General features: G+C 34.1%; 1 protein-coding gene across 1 annotated transcript; it reads right to left on the bottom strand.

The window, feature by feature from the left end:
* Positions 1 to 7,900: 7,900 nt before the first annotated feature.
* LOC113500166 lies at positions 7,901 to 15,332 on the bottom strand. The gene is made up of 2 exons (XM_026880870.1): positions 13,749 to 15,332; positions 7,901 to 8,881 (listed from the first exon to the last, which is right to left on the bottom strand). Exons 1-2 carry the CDS (start codon positions 15,196 to 15,198, stop codon positions 8,049 to 8,051), a joined length of 2,283 nt encoding a protein of 760 aa, XP_026736671.1. The 5' UTR covers positions 15,199 to 15,332; the 3' UTR covers positions 7,901 to 8,048.
* Between the last annotated feature and the right edge of the window lie 409 nt (positions 15,333 to 15,741).

The following is a 15,741-nucleotide window of genomic DNA, read 5'->3' as shown; positions in this document are numbered from 1 at the left end:
CTTAATTTTTGCATTGTTTTTAAAATTATGAAATTTTTGTATCTTTGTAGAGACAGAGAAGTAACGAGAAAACCATAGACCAAGCAAAACCAATGGAAAATGTAGACATAGAGAAAGAGAGAGCACATCAACCAGACCCAGACAGATTGATAATGCATCCAACAATGGCTTTTAAATGCATGTGTATAACAAAATAATTATCATTTGCCTAAAAAGTTAGAAGAAAATATCTTGGGAAACACAGTATACCTGAGAATTATTCAAGCTATATCAGAGGCCTATTAACCATCCAAAGTAAAAATAATTAGTAAACATGTCAGCTGAAGCTGAAGAGCATGTCAACTGTATAATTCTCGTTATACAAATTAATCACAATTCAGTAAAATAGGCTACCCCGAATGATCGTCTAAAACTAAAAATATTAGGCTTCTTAATACTTAAAAAAAACTACGATAAAATATAACCAACAAAACTGAAAACCTCTTTTCAAAAATCAGTTAAAACTCGATATGAATCACCAGAAAATTCTATCAAGCCAGCAAGAATTTCAACATTCAACCATTATTATACAAAAATACGGCAAATTGCTCCATAATTATATAAAATTGATGTCTAAAAGTTCGTGTCTGGCAGGCATTATTTCATGTAACGTTGTTAGTGTTACCAAATATTTTCTATTAACGTTTCGTTATGAAGACAAGCTGTACAGATTCACAGGCGCAGGCACGATATTTTAATGAGGTTTAGGTTTGTTGTAAAGGTTGTTTAGTCGTATAATTTTGAACTAAAGTATTTTGAGTTGCAATAACTATATCTGTTTGACCGTCTGTTCGTGTGTCTACCACTAGTGTGTATCATGGACTAAGTGAAATGTTGAAAATAAAATAAAAATCAATGTTAAGTAACTCTTACAACGGTCATAATTATGATGGGTAGCCAAATTTGTTTTGCCTCTGTTATTTTTGCCTTACCCTGAAGTGTCGCGAGTCTGACTTACCTACATGTTACATTTATATTTATTCTGAGTCTGTAATGCTAACTTTAACAGCCCATTTCTTCTTTAGCTTGTCAGTTTGTACTCCAACATCAGCTGAGTGTGAAGTAGCATCAGATTCGTATTGTAGACCGGGCGAAATTTTCTTAGGTTAGAAATTGATATTCACTAACAAACAGGTAACCGTGAGAAATCCAGATAATCTGTCCATAAATAGAATTAAAAATGAGCTCAGCACCTAAATAAAACAGAAACACTGTCAGTTCCACAGTTTCTTAATATTTTGACAATACCGTTTGGTCGCCAACACGGTGACGTTGTCAGGATTTGAATAAGTTACTTTTCTCCAAGCTTTAATGCTGAAGATTGCTGTTCCGGACCAGCTAGAACTAGGAAGGTCGTTGATAATATTTTCGCCTATATTGTTCGTTTGGTTATAATTCGGGTGAAAAAAAAACAGTAATATTATTTCAAATTGTATTTACTCTTCTTCGTTATATAGTAAACAGTTTTACTCTTTTCACACACCTCTCTTGGTCCTGCTAAACACACACCATTACATATTCACATCTTCATCACTTTATAAATTATTTCGAATTATGTAACTATTATTTACATTTATACAATTGATATACAATTTAAAAACCTTTTTTATCTAGCAGGTATAGTAGACAGACACAAACAGTTTTAGCATCTACATGTATGATAATAAAGTAGATATTGCTTTATAATGAGAACATTCTGAGAGATAAAATCTGTACAAAATAAGGACGGTTTAAAATAATTGAATATTATAAAAAGTCAATTTTCTAACGAAATATTTCAACAAAATCGGATTACAATTTATAGAAACGGAATGTGATATTTTTACATTTATAAAGTGCTTTAGAATATAAATAATTGAGAGGGTTTCGTATTTAAATAAGCTTAACGTGAACAATTTATTTAAGGCGAAAATTAAATATCAACCATCAAATGACAAACGCAATATCCTGATTATAGAATTACAAAATTTGACAGCCATTTCAAAAAAATCATTCAATTCCTTTTTACAAAACAATTTTTAAATGCTAAACTCCCATAGACTCGGTCCATTTGTATCTATCTACTACTCAAAGCGATGTATAATGAATAATCGTAGCTATTTTTAATTCCGTTACTATAAATTACTTGACAATCATTGGCCTGTGTCGTTATAGAGCTAAACTCAGGCTTGGCAAGGTGTTGCCTGAAACTTGTCAAGTTACAGGCACACCTTGCCTAGACCTCCCACTACACAAGGCTATGATGTTTTGATTACAAAACATGGGCATACTTTATGGACTGTGCTTGAGTTAGTATTTCAGACATAGCTAGTAAAGTTCCTGCTTCTCGCTTTGTCGTATTTGTTTACTTTTACGAGCTCTCAGCTCAAAAACTCTGTTTGAAAACTCAGGCACAAGCAACTAAGTGCCTGTGTTCATGTGTTGCACGCTCATAACGTCACAGGGTTTGTCAAGCCTCACTTGCAGTATATAGGTATAAGAAAAAACATGAAATATACCTTTTATATTTGTATAATACATTATTATATGTTATATACAGACTACTTAAGTTATTGAGAAGGAACATAGGTAACAAACATTAATATTTATAGAACGTTTTACTAGTTTTGAACTATTGAACATATATTTGTTGAAAAATAACAATTCAATTTAAGTAATGAAATTAATCGTTGATACAGTTTTCTTGAGAAACCTTGTGTAAAACGAAAAAATATTTATGATATTATGATTACCTAGAATGTAAACGAAATATATGATTTTCTATTATTAGCGTAAGGCACAGGCTATACCGCTAGCGAGCGACCGAGCCGACTTCGCAAGCATCGCCATTCGGTATCTGCATGGTTTGCGGATTTAACCTAACAATTTAAATTATTGCCGTACTACATATTACAAAGTAATTTTTATCATTGATAATTAATTTTTATTTTGCCCTCTTTTCCCCTAAAAACCTGTGACTGAGCATTTTTTCATTTCTCTATATTCTATGGATAAATAGCTCGCAAAATTAACACACTTGCTTGCTTGCCCGCTTGCGGTGGGACCTTTGCCTTACATGCCTAAAAACCTTTTCTCTCGCCTCAACCACACATAACTGTAGTAATGATCGCACAGTGATACAATCCTATTATCTTTCTTTGTCACTTCCAAAAACCATTCGTCATTATGACATAGGTAGGTTATAATTTAAGAAGGGTTTCGTTCTCGGTGTTACCAGGAAAAGTATTTCCCATTTTTGGGGGAAAAGGCGGAAGTTTTTCAGAAAAAATGGTTTTGCTACATTCGATTTTTTTCTAAGATTCTGGTGAAATATTTAGTCGCTCTCTACTGAAAAATATTATAGATGTTTATTGCCTATGTTCCTTCAACATTCTTTTTGAAAAAAAGCATAGATATAATATTATACATTTTATTATTCTCGTAAGCACCAATAATAAATACTATTATTAAACATTACATAAATATTACAACATAACATATTTAATATACATTTCAACATAAAATATTCTGAAATTAACAACTCGTAACTTTTTTATGTTTCTTTATATATTTCTAGGAATGTTTTAATGTTTTGAAATCACATTGCTTCTAAGTAAAAATACGTTATAAGAGGCCTTCATATAAATTTAAATGATAAAGTTGATTAATATGAATTGTAAAGCAAAGAAATTATATAAAGTGGGTTTTATATATTTCGTTTGAAATAAGATAATTATGTTATTACATTTTGTTTTGATGTTCAAGGCTCAAGTATAAATAAATAAAGTGAGGTTGTGATAAAAAAATGAAATTCGATACTAATTTTTATATCAATAGTTTTAACCTCGGCCAAATTATTAGCTTCTTTCTTTTGTTATCATAGTCTCTTCTTGTACACGTAACTTTCAAATCCAAGGACTAAACACTCAAATTTCGTCCAGGAGATTCGAGACGAATTCCACTTAACGAACAGGTACTAATCCGCTTTGCTTCACCGATACCGCTCGTCGTTAGTATTGCCTACCTTTAAACCACTTTACCTAAGTGCACTGCAACGAGATTTACAGTTGATACACAGCCTCTACTATCAGCTCTTAAACCAGAACGATTGTTATTCTCGATGTAAGACGCCGTGCATTGTAGCGCTGGCGACGTAGTGCTACGTTCCGCGTAGACTTCGTAGACGGCGCTACGTTTAGCGTAGCAGCTTTTTGCTTCTGCATTATCACTCGTTTCGGTTTTAAAGTGTTTAGTTTCGTGTGAAGATCGAAATGCGATGAAAAATGGGATTTTTAGGAGAGACTTTGATGTTGAACTTGTTATTAAACATAAAAAACCATGGTCGTTTTCTACGTTTTTTGTATTTTAGTATTGTTTTGCAAAAAATATGAGTAGGTACAAAGAAAGCAACCAAATTAATTATTAATACCTTCAATAGGAGAGAACTAACTTAAAACCAACAAAAAAACCTCTTAAAGCGAAAAGTAAAATTAAATTCATAATATCAGCTACATTTCATTACAAAAACAATTAAATCCAAAGATATTACTGACTTATGTCAGTAAAAGCTTATTTTAAATGTTCCTCAAACATTGAAATTCATGTGCAAATGCGAGCGTGCAGATACAGTACAAAAAATACAGAAAAGCAACTTTGATCTATTTTGTAAAAATCTGTCTGAAACTCTAAGGTAAGCACTTAGGAAGCAATGAAGGGTGGACAATGCTTGGTTTTGTCCGTTGACGTATTTTGGCCTCTTGGAAAGCTGTATCGAATTTGATTTTGAATTTGTTCTTAATGTCTCTCTTACAACACGATTAATAACAGTGAGGAGCTTGACTATACAAGTTGATCGATCGCAGGTAAAGTTACGCTTGATACGGTCGGTCCGTGGTTGGATGACCATCTATGAAAGAACGAATTCCTCTGTGTTTCGGAATATGGGATCTAACTGCTAATTATATAAATTTGACAGTCGTTATGGGTAGTTAAGTAGAATCGTGTTGCCAGGTAGCTGGGTTGAGAAAGTCAAATAGAGAGTCAGTCTTTGTAGAACACTGTTACTAAGCTCCCAACATAGTTAGGGAAAGGCTTGGCTGATACTTGGCTTACAATAGTAAAACATAAATCAATTACCAACCGTGTGATGTTTTTACCACATCCAAAAGATTACAAGCTAAATTAGGTATATTACGTGAGCATTGTCTTCTAAAACTTCTGTATTTCTTGTACTATGACCCACATACATGGACTCAAACATTTCAAACGCTTCCGCGCCGTATTTGCACGTTAATAATAAATGTCAATTTGTTACGTCGTGTTTTTCAATTAAAATGGGTGAAATGTTTCATGTAATAAATCAAACAAACGGGAGTCGAAATAAAGTGATTTCGGTTGTTGATTCGTGAATTAATAACTGGCCGATAAAAGCTGAGAGCGGGACCAAAACAATGCTGTTTATACAAAAAAATGTTGCGCTGGCAAAAATAAAAATAACTGGTTAAGTGCGAGTTCGATTCGACAGTGGAGATTCTACGATATAAAACAAAAAAAAAAACATTTTTATAAAGAAACCGGTTACCTATATAATTTATTGTCGTGTTGCTTAAAATCGATATTTTCATTTAAATTCCATTTGAATTACAGGAATATATGTCCTGGGAAAATTTTCAATAGACATGTAGGTGGATAAACAGCCTATAACCGCTGTTTATTTCAAACTTTGGGTATGGAATTCAAAAAAATATTAATAATTTAATAACCTTTATTAATGTGAGTTTGTTTATTCCACCGTCACTGATGAATATCTCACCGATTTTGAAGAATAAAGTATCGTGAGAACCCTTCTAGCGCTATAATGACACAGTTTAAATATATTTTCCAAGACATGTTTCTGTTTCATATTTCATTTCACAATTTTTGTGATTTCAGTTCATATTTATTCAATTACCTGCTGTTTGTTTAGCTACTGATGTATAGCTTGTAAGGTTAATTTTGGATGAAGAAATATGAAATTAATTTTGAAAGTCAAACAATAGTAATTGAAATAAAAATATTTACAAAAATAGTAATCATATGAAGTCAATGTTTGGTTTTAATTTTACAACCAGTTTTATATTGAGAACTAACAACGTAAAAATATACAAAAATGGTTTTATTTCTTCATTTCTCCACTACAAAAGTATCGGGTATATTACTGGCCGGCTCGGTTTTATAAAAATGCAACAGAAATTTTATCATAGGCAAGTTGATTATTATTTTCTACTTATTTCATAAAAAATATATTCTACATACACATTATTTGTTTCCTTTTTCATAACCCAAAAAACACGTCAATGTATTATGTATAGATTTATATCAAATTGAAATTACGCTCAGTTTTTATTTTTCAATATATGACATCACTTTGAAGCAATGTGATTTATCAATAAATGTTTTTTTTTTGTCAAATTAGTAGACTTTCAAATCCCTGCCGAGTCTCGTTTATTTTTCGTTACATAATAAGAAATAGTTAATTTTCATTCTTATAATCATTTAAGGACTATGGCTTAATTAGGTTCATTTTAAACTTAATTCCATTTTATTATGTTAATTAGTAGTAATAATAGTTTTTACAAAAGACAACACAAGTTTTGGATTTAGTCGCAAAAGAAATAATGTTCAAAAAAGTATTTACTTAAGCAAATAGAACGCTTAAGTCGTTAAAAATTGTGTTGCCTCTTGCCTCTTAAACTACTGATCTTAGATCATGTTATATACGAATTACAACAAAAAGAAAACTAACGTAAATGAGTACACAAAAATAACGTATTGGGTTAAATGTAAATAAAATGTAATACAACTTATTGTAAATAGGTATACTAAGATTTTAATCTTATAACGTATTAATAAAAGCAATTGATTATTAAAATTACTTAAAAATTAAAGGGCAAAACGTATTTGATTAAAAAATGCTAAATTTCTCGTAATCGTATAACAGAGAAAAGCAAGTTTTAAAAAATAACTCATTTAGACAACATAAATATAAGGGTCGGTCTGTTAAAAAATACATAATATTATGAAAGGCTATTTAGAACTTAAGTATTTGCATAATTCCTGAATCACGCATTAAATTACTAACCTTCTTTTTAATGTTGTAACTGGACTATAATATGCTAAGACATAACTGGCAGGTCGTAGGCAACTATAGACATAAACTTAGTCGTTTTGTAGACAAGAGACACAATAAAAAAAAATACTTTAGAAAAAAATCGAGAAAAAAATTACCTACTGCTATACCTAAAAAAACAGGACTCAGCCAATTCTTAAATAACCTTTACCTCAGTAAAACAGTTGATATAAAAACTAACTAACAGTTCAAACTAACCAACTACAACTATGTTAACCCATAATCAAATAACACAGTCTATTACCAACGAGGGTTAAACCCTAAAAAGTTAACTGCCAATTTACGAAACGACAAGGGTATAACCAATTATTCTAACCGTTGAAATTACATAACCATCCCATAAGTTACCGTGCTATTAAACCAGAAACTATTTGCTAACCGATAATCTCCTCATTAGAGATATTCACGTAAATTTCACCAAAGAGGATTGAGGTCGCATTTAAATACTATTTAAACCAAAATGGGTGAAGTACAGGTAAGTTAAAAACTTGAAATAATTAAAAAATTAAAAAAAAGTTTCAAACGAATGGACCTTTTGATGTTATTCGTTTTGAAAACGTGCATGCACTTGAAAAGGAATAGGTTTTTAGTAAAAGTATGTGGTTGATTTTTTAAAATATTGCTTTTACCCGTGAATGAAGATTCTAAACGAATTTGAAAATATATGTCACAATATAGAAAAATGAAAAAAATAAAATAAAATGAATCGCTTAATGTAGATTAAAATATGGAAACGACAAAACTATTGTTACTATAGATACATAATATCTTTGACTATAAATTTTAGGCCGCTCAGATACATCAAATACGGTTTGCCCTTCAATACTACTATGTATAAACTTTAATACAATATTTCATTAATTTACACTTGAGTAGCATTTTCGCTAGTGTTCATCAAAAAAGGTTCCTTCACTTCACTACTGTTCTTCTTTCTAGGTTTAGGAGGCGGTTTTGGAGCAGTTCTTGATCTGCCTAAGGTCCCACTGACAACATTCACGGAATATCCTGACATGAAGTCTCGACTCTTCAACAGACCCTCGTTCTCAGCAAGAGTCACCTTCAGAGGTCTTTGCTCTGACTTTATCATCTGATTGACAGACATTGCTTGTAGAGTCAGAAGCTGGTTATGTATATTTGGAGAACTTAAGCTGTTTCTGGGGATGGTGGCGTGAGGAGTACCTGGTGCTGGAGACGGAGCTGGTTCATCCTCATCAGGGTAGGTAGGAACCTTTCCTACAGGACCTAGGTCCATTTCACTTTTGTTTAAACTGTAGTAGTTTCCGCCATGGTTGAAGAACCTCATGTTAAAAGTGTCGTAATAAGGTATGACACCATTGAGGGTGGAAAATACTTGTGGACGTAAACTGCTGTCAGGCACCATTCTCGGCCTCCTCGGTAATGTTACGTAACCCTTGGAGTTAATGAGAGGGATGGAACCGTGCGAGCTCTGGTTGTGAAACCTGCTGTAGTAAGCAGGGTTGATAGATGTTACTCCATAACTTGGAGATTTTATTGGACTTTCTGTGTCTTGGGATGTTCTCCCCACTGGAGACACTTGAGTACCTCTAAGGGGAAATGAGAGGAGATCTGGGGGGTATGTTTGATGTTCTTGAGTCAGTCGATCCATGAGCAATGCTTCGTGGGATATCTTTGGAAGTTCCACTTCTTGCGCTCGGCTGTTGTCCTCAGTTGATGCTGTTGACAAGACAATACGATTTCAGTTACTTAAAATTTAACAAATGATCGGTAAAATTAAATAGGCACAATGTATGATAACCTCAAACTCATAGTTAGAACATAATCTAAGAATGAAATGTTCAATTCGACCATCCATACAAAGATTTACATACATAACATTTACTTCGTCCTAACAAAATGTCTACAATGTCAATCTTCGATTCAGCAAACTCCTCATTCGGCAACACACCATTACCCGTCCACAAAACAAACCGGAAGACAAACTTTGTATCATTCCAAGTCATAAAATATATCCGAAATCCTCAAAAAATCACAAACAGACAAACTCCGTGTCCAAAATCAGGAGGAAAACAACTGACAGTGGTTTACGCAAATATTTTTAACTCGGAAACCCAACGTCATTACCATGACCGTATAATCTCAAAACAAGTCAGGATTGTTGACATTTGAGGGCTTTTAAGCTGAACAAATTTTTTTTGGGGTCTCCTACAATAGGCAAGTCGTTGACATAACATTTTGAAAAATAAGGCCACTTGTGAAGAGTTATGGAAGCATTTCAGTTCGAAAATGTATACCTAGGGCATGAATTTTTGATTTAGCTATAGTGCCTCTGTCCCTAGATATTGACGGCTGGTGAAGCACGCCTTTGAATTTTAGAATCTGTTTGTGAGAAACTAGGCAGTACATGTTCAAAGAATTTCAATATTCTTGTGTTGCATGTGATATAATATAACAACCGAACCAATATGCCAGCTATTGTACAATTTACTTTTTAGAGTGTCCTGAAGCACCTATATAGTTATCGGCCAATGGAGTCTATCTCGTGAATACAAATACGTAAAAAACTCATAGTGAGGAAGATTTTTGGTATTGCTATTACAACAAATAACAAAATAAACAATAACAGTTATATACCAGACCACTTACCAAAAATATTGTAAAAGAAAATGAATAATATTCAGTGACTGGTCTCGTGGTTAGTGGATCTGACTGCTATACCAGCGGGTTCGATCCTAACCCAGGACAAATGTTTGTGTGATGAGCATAATGTGTTTGGGTAAATTATCTTCATAATTTAGGTATTTAGAAATATAAAAGTATAATTATCAGTCGTCTAGTACTCATAATAGAAGCTTCGCTCAGTTTGAGACTAGATGGCGTTGTGTGAAAGTTAATTATTAAATAAGTTTTTACAACCAATTCACTATGGAGATATACCCTTCTCGGTTGAGGCTTGAAATGAGTTTATTTATAGGATACCTCCCCTGGGTTTTCCTTGATTTACCGGGTTCTTTTATACGTCTGCGAAACGAGCGAAGCAACTGAGACATGCAAAACATTATTAAATATAGAAAAGACTAGCGGTACTTAGGGTTCCGTACAAATAAGCTAAAGAAAACATATCAAAATGACTAAAATTTTGAGGGTGAGTACCGAAAGATTTGTCCCCCGAGATTTTTTGACAGTAATACCCGTTAATTGGTCTATATTTTTAGTATGTTGTAATAATGGCAACAAAATAGATCATCTGTAAAAAATACTTTCAGTGTCTAGTGTTACGGTTCATTAGATACAGCCTGGTGACGGACTGATAGTAGTGCCATAGAAACAGTAACACCCAGATTTAGAAGAGATCATCCGTGGTCGAGCGGCGCACGCACCGGTTTCAAGGTGTCGCTAGCTCTGAGGTCCCGGGTTCGATCCCCGGTCGGGTCAATGTAAAAATTAACATTTCTACATTGTCTCGGGTCTGGGTGTTTGTGGTACCTTCGTTGTATCTGAATTCCATAACACAAGTGCTTCAGCAACTTACTTTGGGTTCAGAACAATGTATGTGATGTTGTCCGCATTTATTTATTTATTTATTTATTATTATTAAATTATCTTTATCTTTAAAATTTTATTTAAAAAATTTTTTTCCCCAGTCAGGCATCAAATCTGTCCACTTGCCATGCACTAAGATGCACTGGGATATCTATATCTAAACTTGTGTAAACAAAATTAATTCGAATTTTCTAGATTCCTGCGCAAGTACTTTTATTAAATAATAGTAGTAATAATATTCCACGACCTTCACACAATACCGCCAAATCTCAAACTAAGCAGAGCTTGTATTATGAGACCTAAACAGCTGATAAACATACTCATTTATCTCTAAATGAATATACAGTATAGATACATAACCCCCAGACATGGAACAAATGACCACAGGTCGGTCTTTCCAAGATTTTCGTGGTCATTGTTAAGCATTCATTTTGACTGCCATTTCATGGCAGACATGAAGTAGTTTTCCCACGCCTTTCAGCGAATTCTAAATTTGGATACGTACATTCAAAGTTATTATAATTCAATTATGTTCCAGATTATTATCTTCTAAATGACGTAATTATATGCAAGGATAGACTGAACGGATAGCACGCACAATGGGTTGTGCGTGTTGAGCTCAACCATTAGGCTATCCGTATATTTAAGCAAAATATGACAGTATAATGTAACTACCTTTTTTTTTAAGTTCGCGAGTTCGACTCGCGATCCCGCCGCGTCTGCTCATGATTAAGGACTCCGGTTGGGTCCGAAACTAGTCGGGCTACCCCGATAAATACGCGTGAGTAAACCGTTACATCATTAATAATGTAACTACCATTTAATATTGAAAATAAATACACCATTATTTGTGGATGCAAATATAAAGTGCTACTCCGAACCGAATGTAATTAAAATTGCGTCCACGTTTCCTATTGATTTCAATTCGCGTTAACTGTTGCGCCATTCCTGTGACCAAATTTCGAGGACTTGTTGTTCTAAAAGCTCATTTTAGATATTCAGTGACCAAAGTTTTACAATATTAACGATATTTCAATGTTCAACTTCGGTACTCAGACTTCAAATAGTGAATCAAATTAAATGTAATAATTTTGCTTAGAATATTTGTTCAGACCAATAAACGGGAAAAACTATTGAGGAAATGCTGGAAACAAAGGTATAGCTATAGCGAATCTTAATGGTTTAATATATGATACTCAATGTGATAAAGTTAAACCTACCCTCATCAGAGCTAGAAGCTTAACACCGCCTTTTAAAGCGTGACTTTCATTTGAGTCCCCACTCAAGTATACTTATTTTTTGACATTCGGTTATAATTTTCCACTTTCAGCGACCAAACTTGTAAACAGCTGTATCAATGTTTATCAAACATATCTTAGAGAATTTGCACATAATCCGGCTTTAATACAAAACACACTTAATCAAAACCGCTCAATCTTTTCGGAAGCTATGATGTCACAGACAGACAGAATGAAGCGTCAAACTTATAAATTCTTTTGCGTCGGGGGCAAAATAGGACTTTCTGCCGAACCCGATAGGACAGGCAGTCGACCCAAACAAGCTTGGACAAAAGTAGAAGAAGATGAATCACGAAAACAGGGGGGGGTAAATTAGATGAATGATTGATAAATAAATGTTAAGTCGGGACTTTAATGGGTAATTTGTACCACTCAAGAACACTATTGCATTGCATTATGGGGATGGCTTCCAAGAATTTATCTTGATAATCTACGCTATACCGTCGCTGATGTGACTTAGAGTTACCATAGTACCAACATAGAGGTTTGCAACTTATTTTTTATCAATTAGGTAACGTAACAGTTGTTTTTCATATAGTACGTTTGTATCTTGTTCCTTTTCATTCATTTTAAAGGCTTCGCAAGCAGTCTTTGTTGAATAAATTGCCTAACTGTATTTGATTTCTGATTTTGCTAGTCTTTTTTTTAAACGATATAGGTTACAAATAACGTATTGCTCTTCGCCTCAAAAATAAGTACGTTCAAGTTCAACCGTCAAAATGAATGGTATTGTTTCTGAAAATTTTAAACAAGAATTTCGAACAAGTTTTTTTTATAAAAGACACTTGAATTTATTACGAAGCTGGTGACACTTTCCAAACTTTGTTGCTAATTTAAAATTTAATTTGTAGCATCTTGGATTTGAATTTAATTAAAGCTATTCATTCCATGTTGAAACAATTATCGTGAGATGTATTTAATACTAGCATATTTACATTTGTACATGTTTCTATAAGGGTTGACACTTAAGATTTTAAATTTAAAGTTTTCTCTTTGATTCTTTTAATCCAATTTAACAAAGGAATAACTTATTTAAATTCATAAATATTGAAAATGCATTCGTTTTATCAATATAATGTATTAATCAAAAAGCAGACAAGATATTCCGGATTGGAAACCCGAATAAACGAAACGAATCGTATGACGCAAGCCATTGGCCAATGATTGCAAAATACTAGAATACAGCCAGACTCAACGACCATACTTTATGCCCAGCAACAAAAACAGCTACAATCGTCCTTCACATCCATCCATAAGCATCACATACAATATTTTTCCCCAACATCAGCACAATTGCAAGTAAATTCAATATCGGGAGTTTGCTCAGCATTCCTTATATTCGATATATCCTAGAACTTGTTGTGTTGCCACGTTCGTGGCTACTTCCCCTCTTTTGAGTAATTCGTACGACACATGGAGCACGAAAGCTTTTGTCTCTGGATTACTGTTTTTGCCCTCGTTGCAAACCTTTCTTTTCTTAAGACGCGAGAAAAATGATGAAAAGTGGGTTAGTTATGAAATTGTTTTTTGCGCTCACTTTCTCTCGGTGGAGTGGATAATTTATCAGGCTAGTCTTAAGTATTAAGGAGCAAAAACTAGAGATAGAGGAAAAAAATAGTTTATTTTCTAGGTTTAGATTTTTTTTCAACATTTTTCATATCCATTCATACCAGATGACAATCAATAATGATGATTTATAGGGGAAAACTAAGAAAGGGGAAATTTAAGAAACCAAAACTTACCTAAAACAGATTCGTTGTCTAGTAAAGTCCTATTCAGTTCCGACATCTCTGTAGCTTCACTTGTAAAGGACGGCGGAGCCTCGTATTTCCGAGGCGGCTTCGATACAGGATTTACTTCCACCTTCATTGCCTTCTCAGCTTCAGAAGCCACTGACCCTTCGATCAGCACCTCCCCATTAGAAGAACGAGCATCGTTCTTAATCAGTCTTTTAATTTCATTGTTCTGCGTCGTGAAGTAACAAATGACTAACGTAGCGCCGAAAATAATAACTATTGCTGTTAGACAGCCTACTAAAATTGCAAAAGAGTCGGTATCCATACCAGCTATGGTACCAACACCTCCGTATTTTGAAAGCACGAGGGTTAGGGTCTTCTCGTCTCGACCGCCAGGATTCTCAGCTATGCAAGTGTAGTTCCCTCTATCACTATACCTCGCATAAATTATCGTGAGATTCACCCAACGTATTAAATCCATGGTGTTCTCCGAAACAGCGTATCTAACCTCCCCAAACGCCTTCATCTCAATAGTTTTGCCGTTAAATCGCCAAGCAACTTCAGGTGGTGGGTTCCCGACTACTTTGCAAGTCAGAGTCACGTTTTCATCGAAACTTTTGACCGTTGCGTCTGGCACAGGCTCTAGTATTGTCGGTCGGCACGCAAAGTTTGACGAGTCTAATTCATTCCAAAGTTTGTCTACTACGGAGGCTGGTTCCGCGCATGACGTAGGAGGGGTGTACAGGTTATGACTGATCACCCAGTCCCGGAACGTTTGTAGGTTGCAATCGCAACGCCATGGATTGTTGTGCAAATCCAAACCCGACAAGTTTCTCAAACCCATTAAAGTTTCCGGCTTCATATGACTCAAATTATTGCCATTGAATCTTAATATTTTCAACTGGGGCAAATTAATAAATGCCTTCGTTCCTATACGGTGTATCCTATTGTTACTCGCTTCTACTTTCTGCAGAAACTTCAAGTTGCGAAATATACCGTCTTCCAACTTATCGATAAAGTTGTTGCTTAAGTTTATTAATCTCAGCTTCTCTGTGCCTTTGAACGTATCGGGGTGGAGTGATCGAATTTTGTTCTTCGACAAATCTAGTTCTATCATGATTGCTAGAGTAACGAATGCAGTTTTATGGACCACTTCGATATTACACTCTTTGAGGAAAAGTTTCTTCAGATTACTTAAGCCTACTTTCTTAAATCCTTCTTGGTGCAGCTGTTGTAAATTGTTGTTTGATAAGTCGAGTATTTGAATGTCGTTACTGAGATTCGCCGGTATTATTTTTAAGCTTGAATTTGAGCAAATTGCAGCTTTATTACCGGATTGCCATCTACAGTCGCAAGGCCTTTGGCATTCCGTAGTGAAGTCTGCCACTGTGGTGGTAAGTAGCGCGAATGATATGCACGCGATTTTCATCCATGTCACCCAGTATTTATGGTCCATTTTGCTATGATGATGGTCATTTCTTCGTACCGTTGCATACCTGGAGCGTGCTCGTCCACCGACGCATTTGTGTTCTGTAACAAAGGAAAATTGAATTTATATAAAAGCTTTTAATATTCCGAGTAGAATCCAATACTGTTGAACAATTGCCTTTTGTGCTGCAAAAGGGAAAATCATAACGTGATAAATTAGTCATACAAATCTTCTCAGTATTAAGGCTAGGTCACCCTACGCTGTCACTGTAATAAATTCTGGAACATTTGGGTTGTTTTTCATTTAGAAGAACAAGTGTTACCTCGTACCTATGTCACGTGTTCAAAAATGCTATTTCATTGGCTCGAGTATACAAAAAATAGCTCGCAAAATAATGTACTTTTATGAAAATTTTTGAGTTTCGGAATGAAACCCATGAGTTTTAGTAAAATACCAGCATTACTACGCTGTATTATTACACGTTATTCAATTTCAATATTCATAACGCTGAACACTCGAATTGAACAAACTTTACAAAAAACTGAGTTTGCATTTTAATAACATACAAAC

This window comes from Trichoplusia ni, chromosome 13 (genome assembly GCF_003590095.1).
Source record: "Trichoplusia ni isolate ovarian cell line Hi5 chromosome 13, tn1, whole genome shotgun sequence".
In the NCBI taxonomy this organism is placed as follows: domain Eukaryota; kingdom Metazoa; phylum Arthropoda; class Insecta; order Lepidoptera; family Noctuidae; genus Trichoplusia; species Trichoplusia ni.
This window is presented reverse-complemented; position numbering and strand designations above follow the sequence as displayed.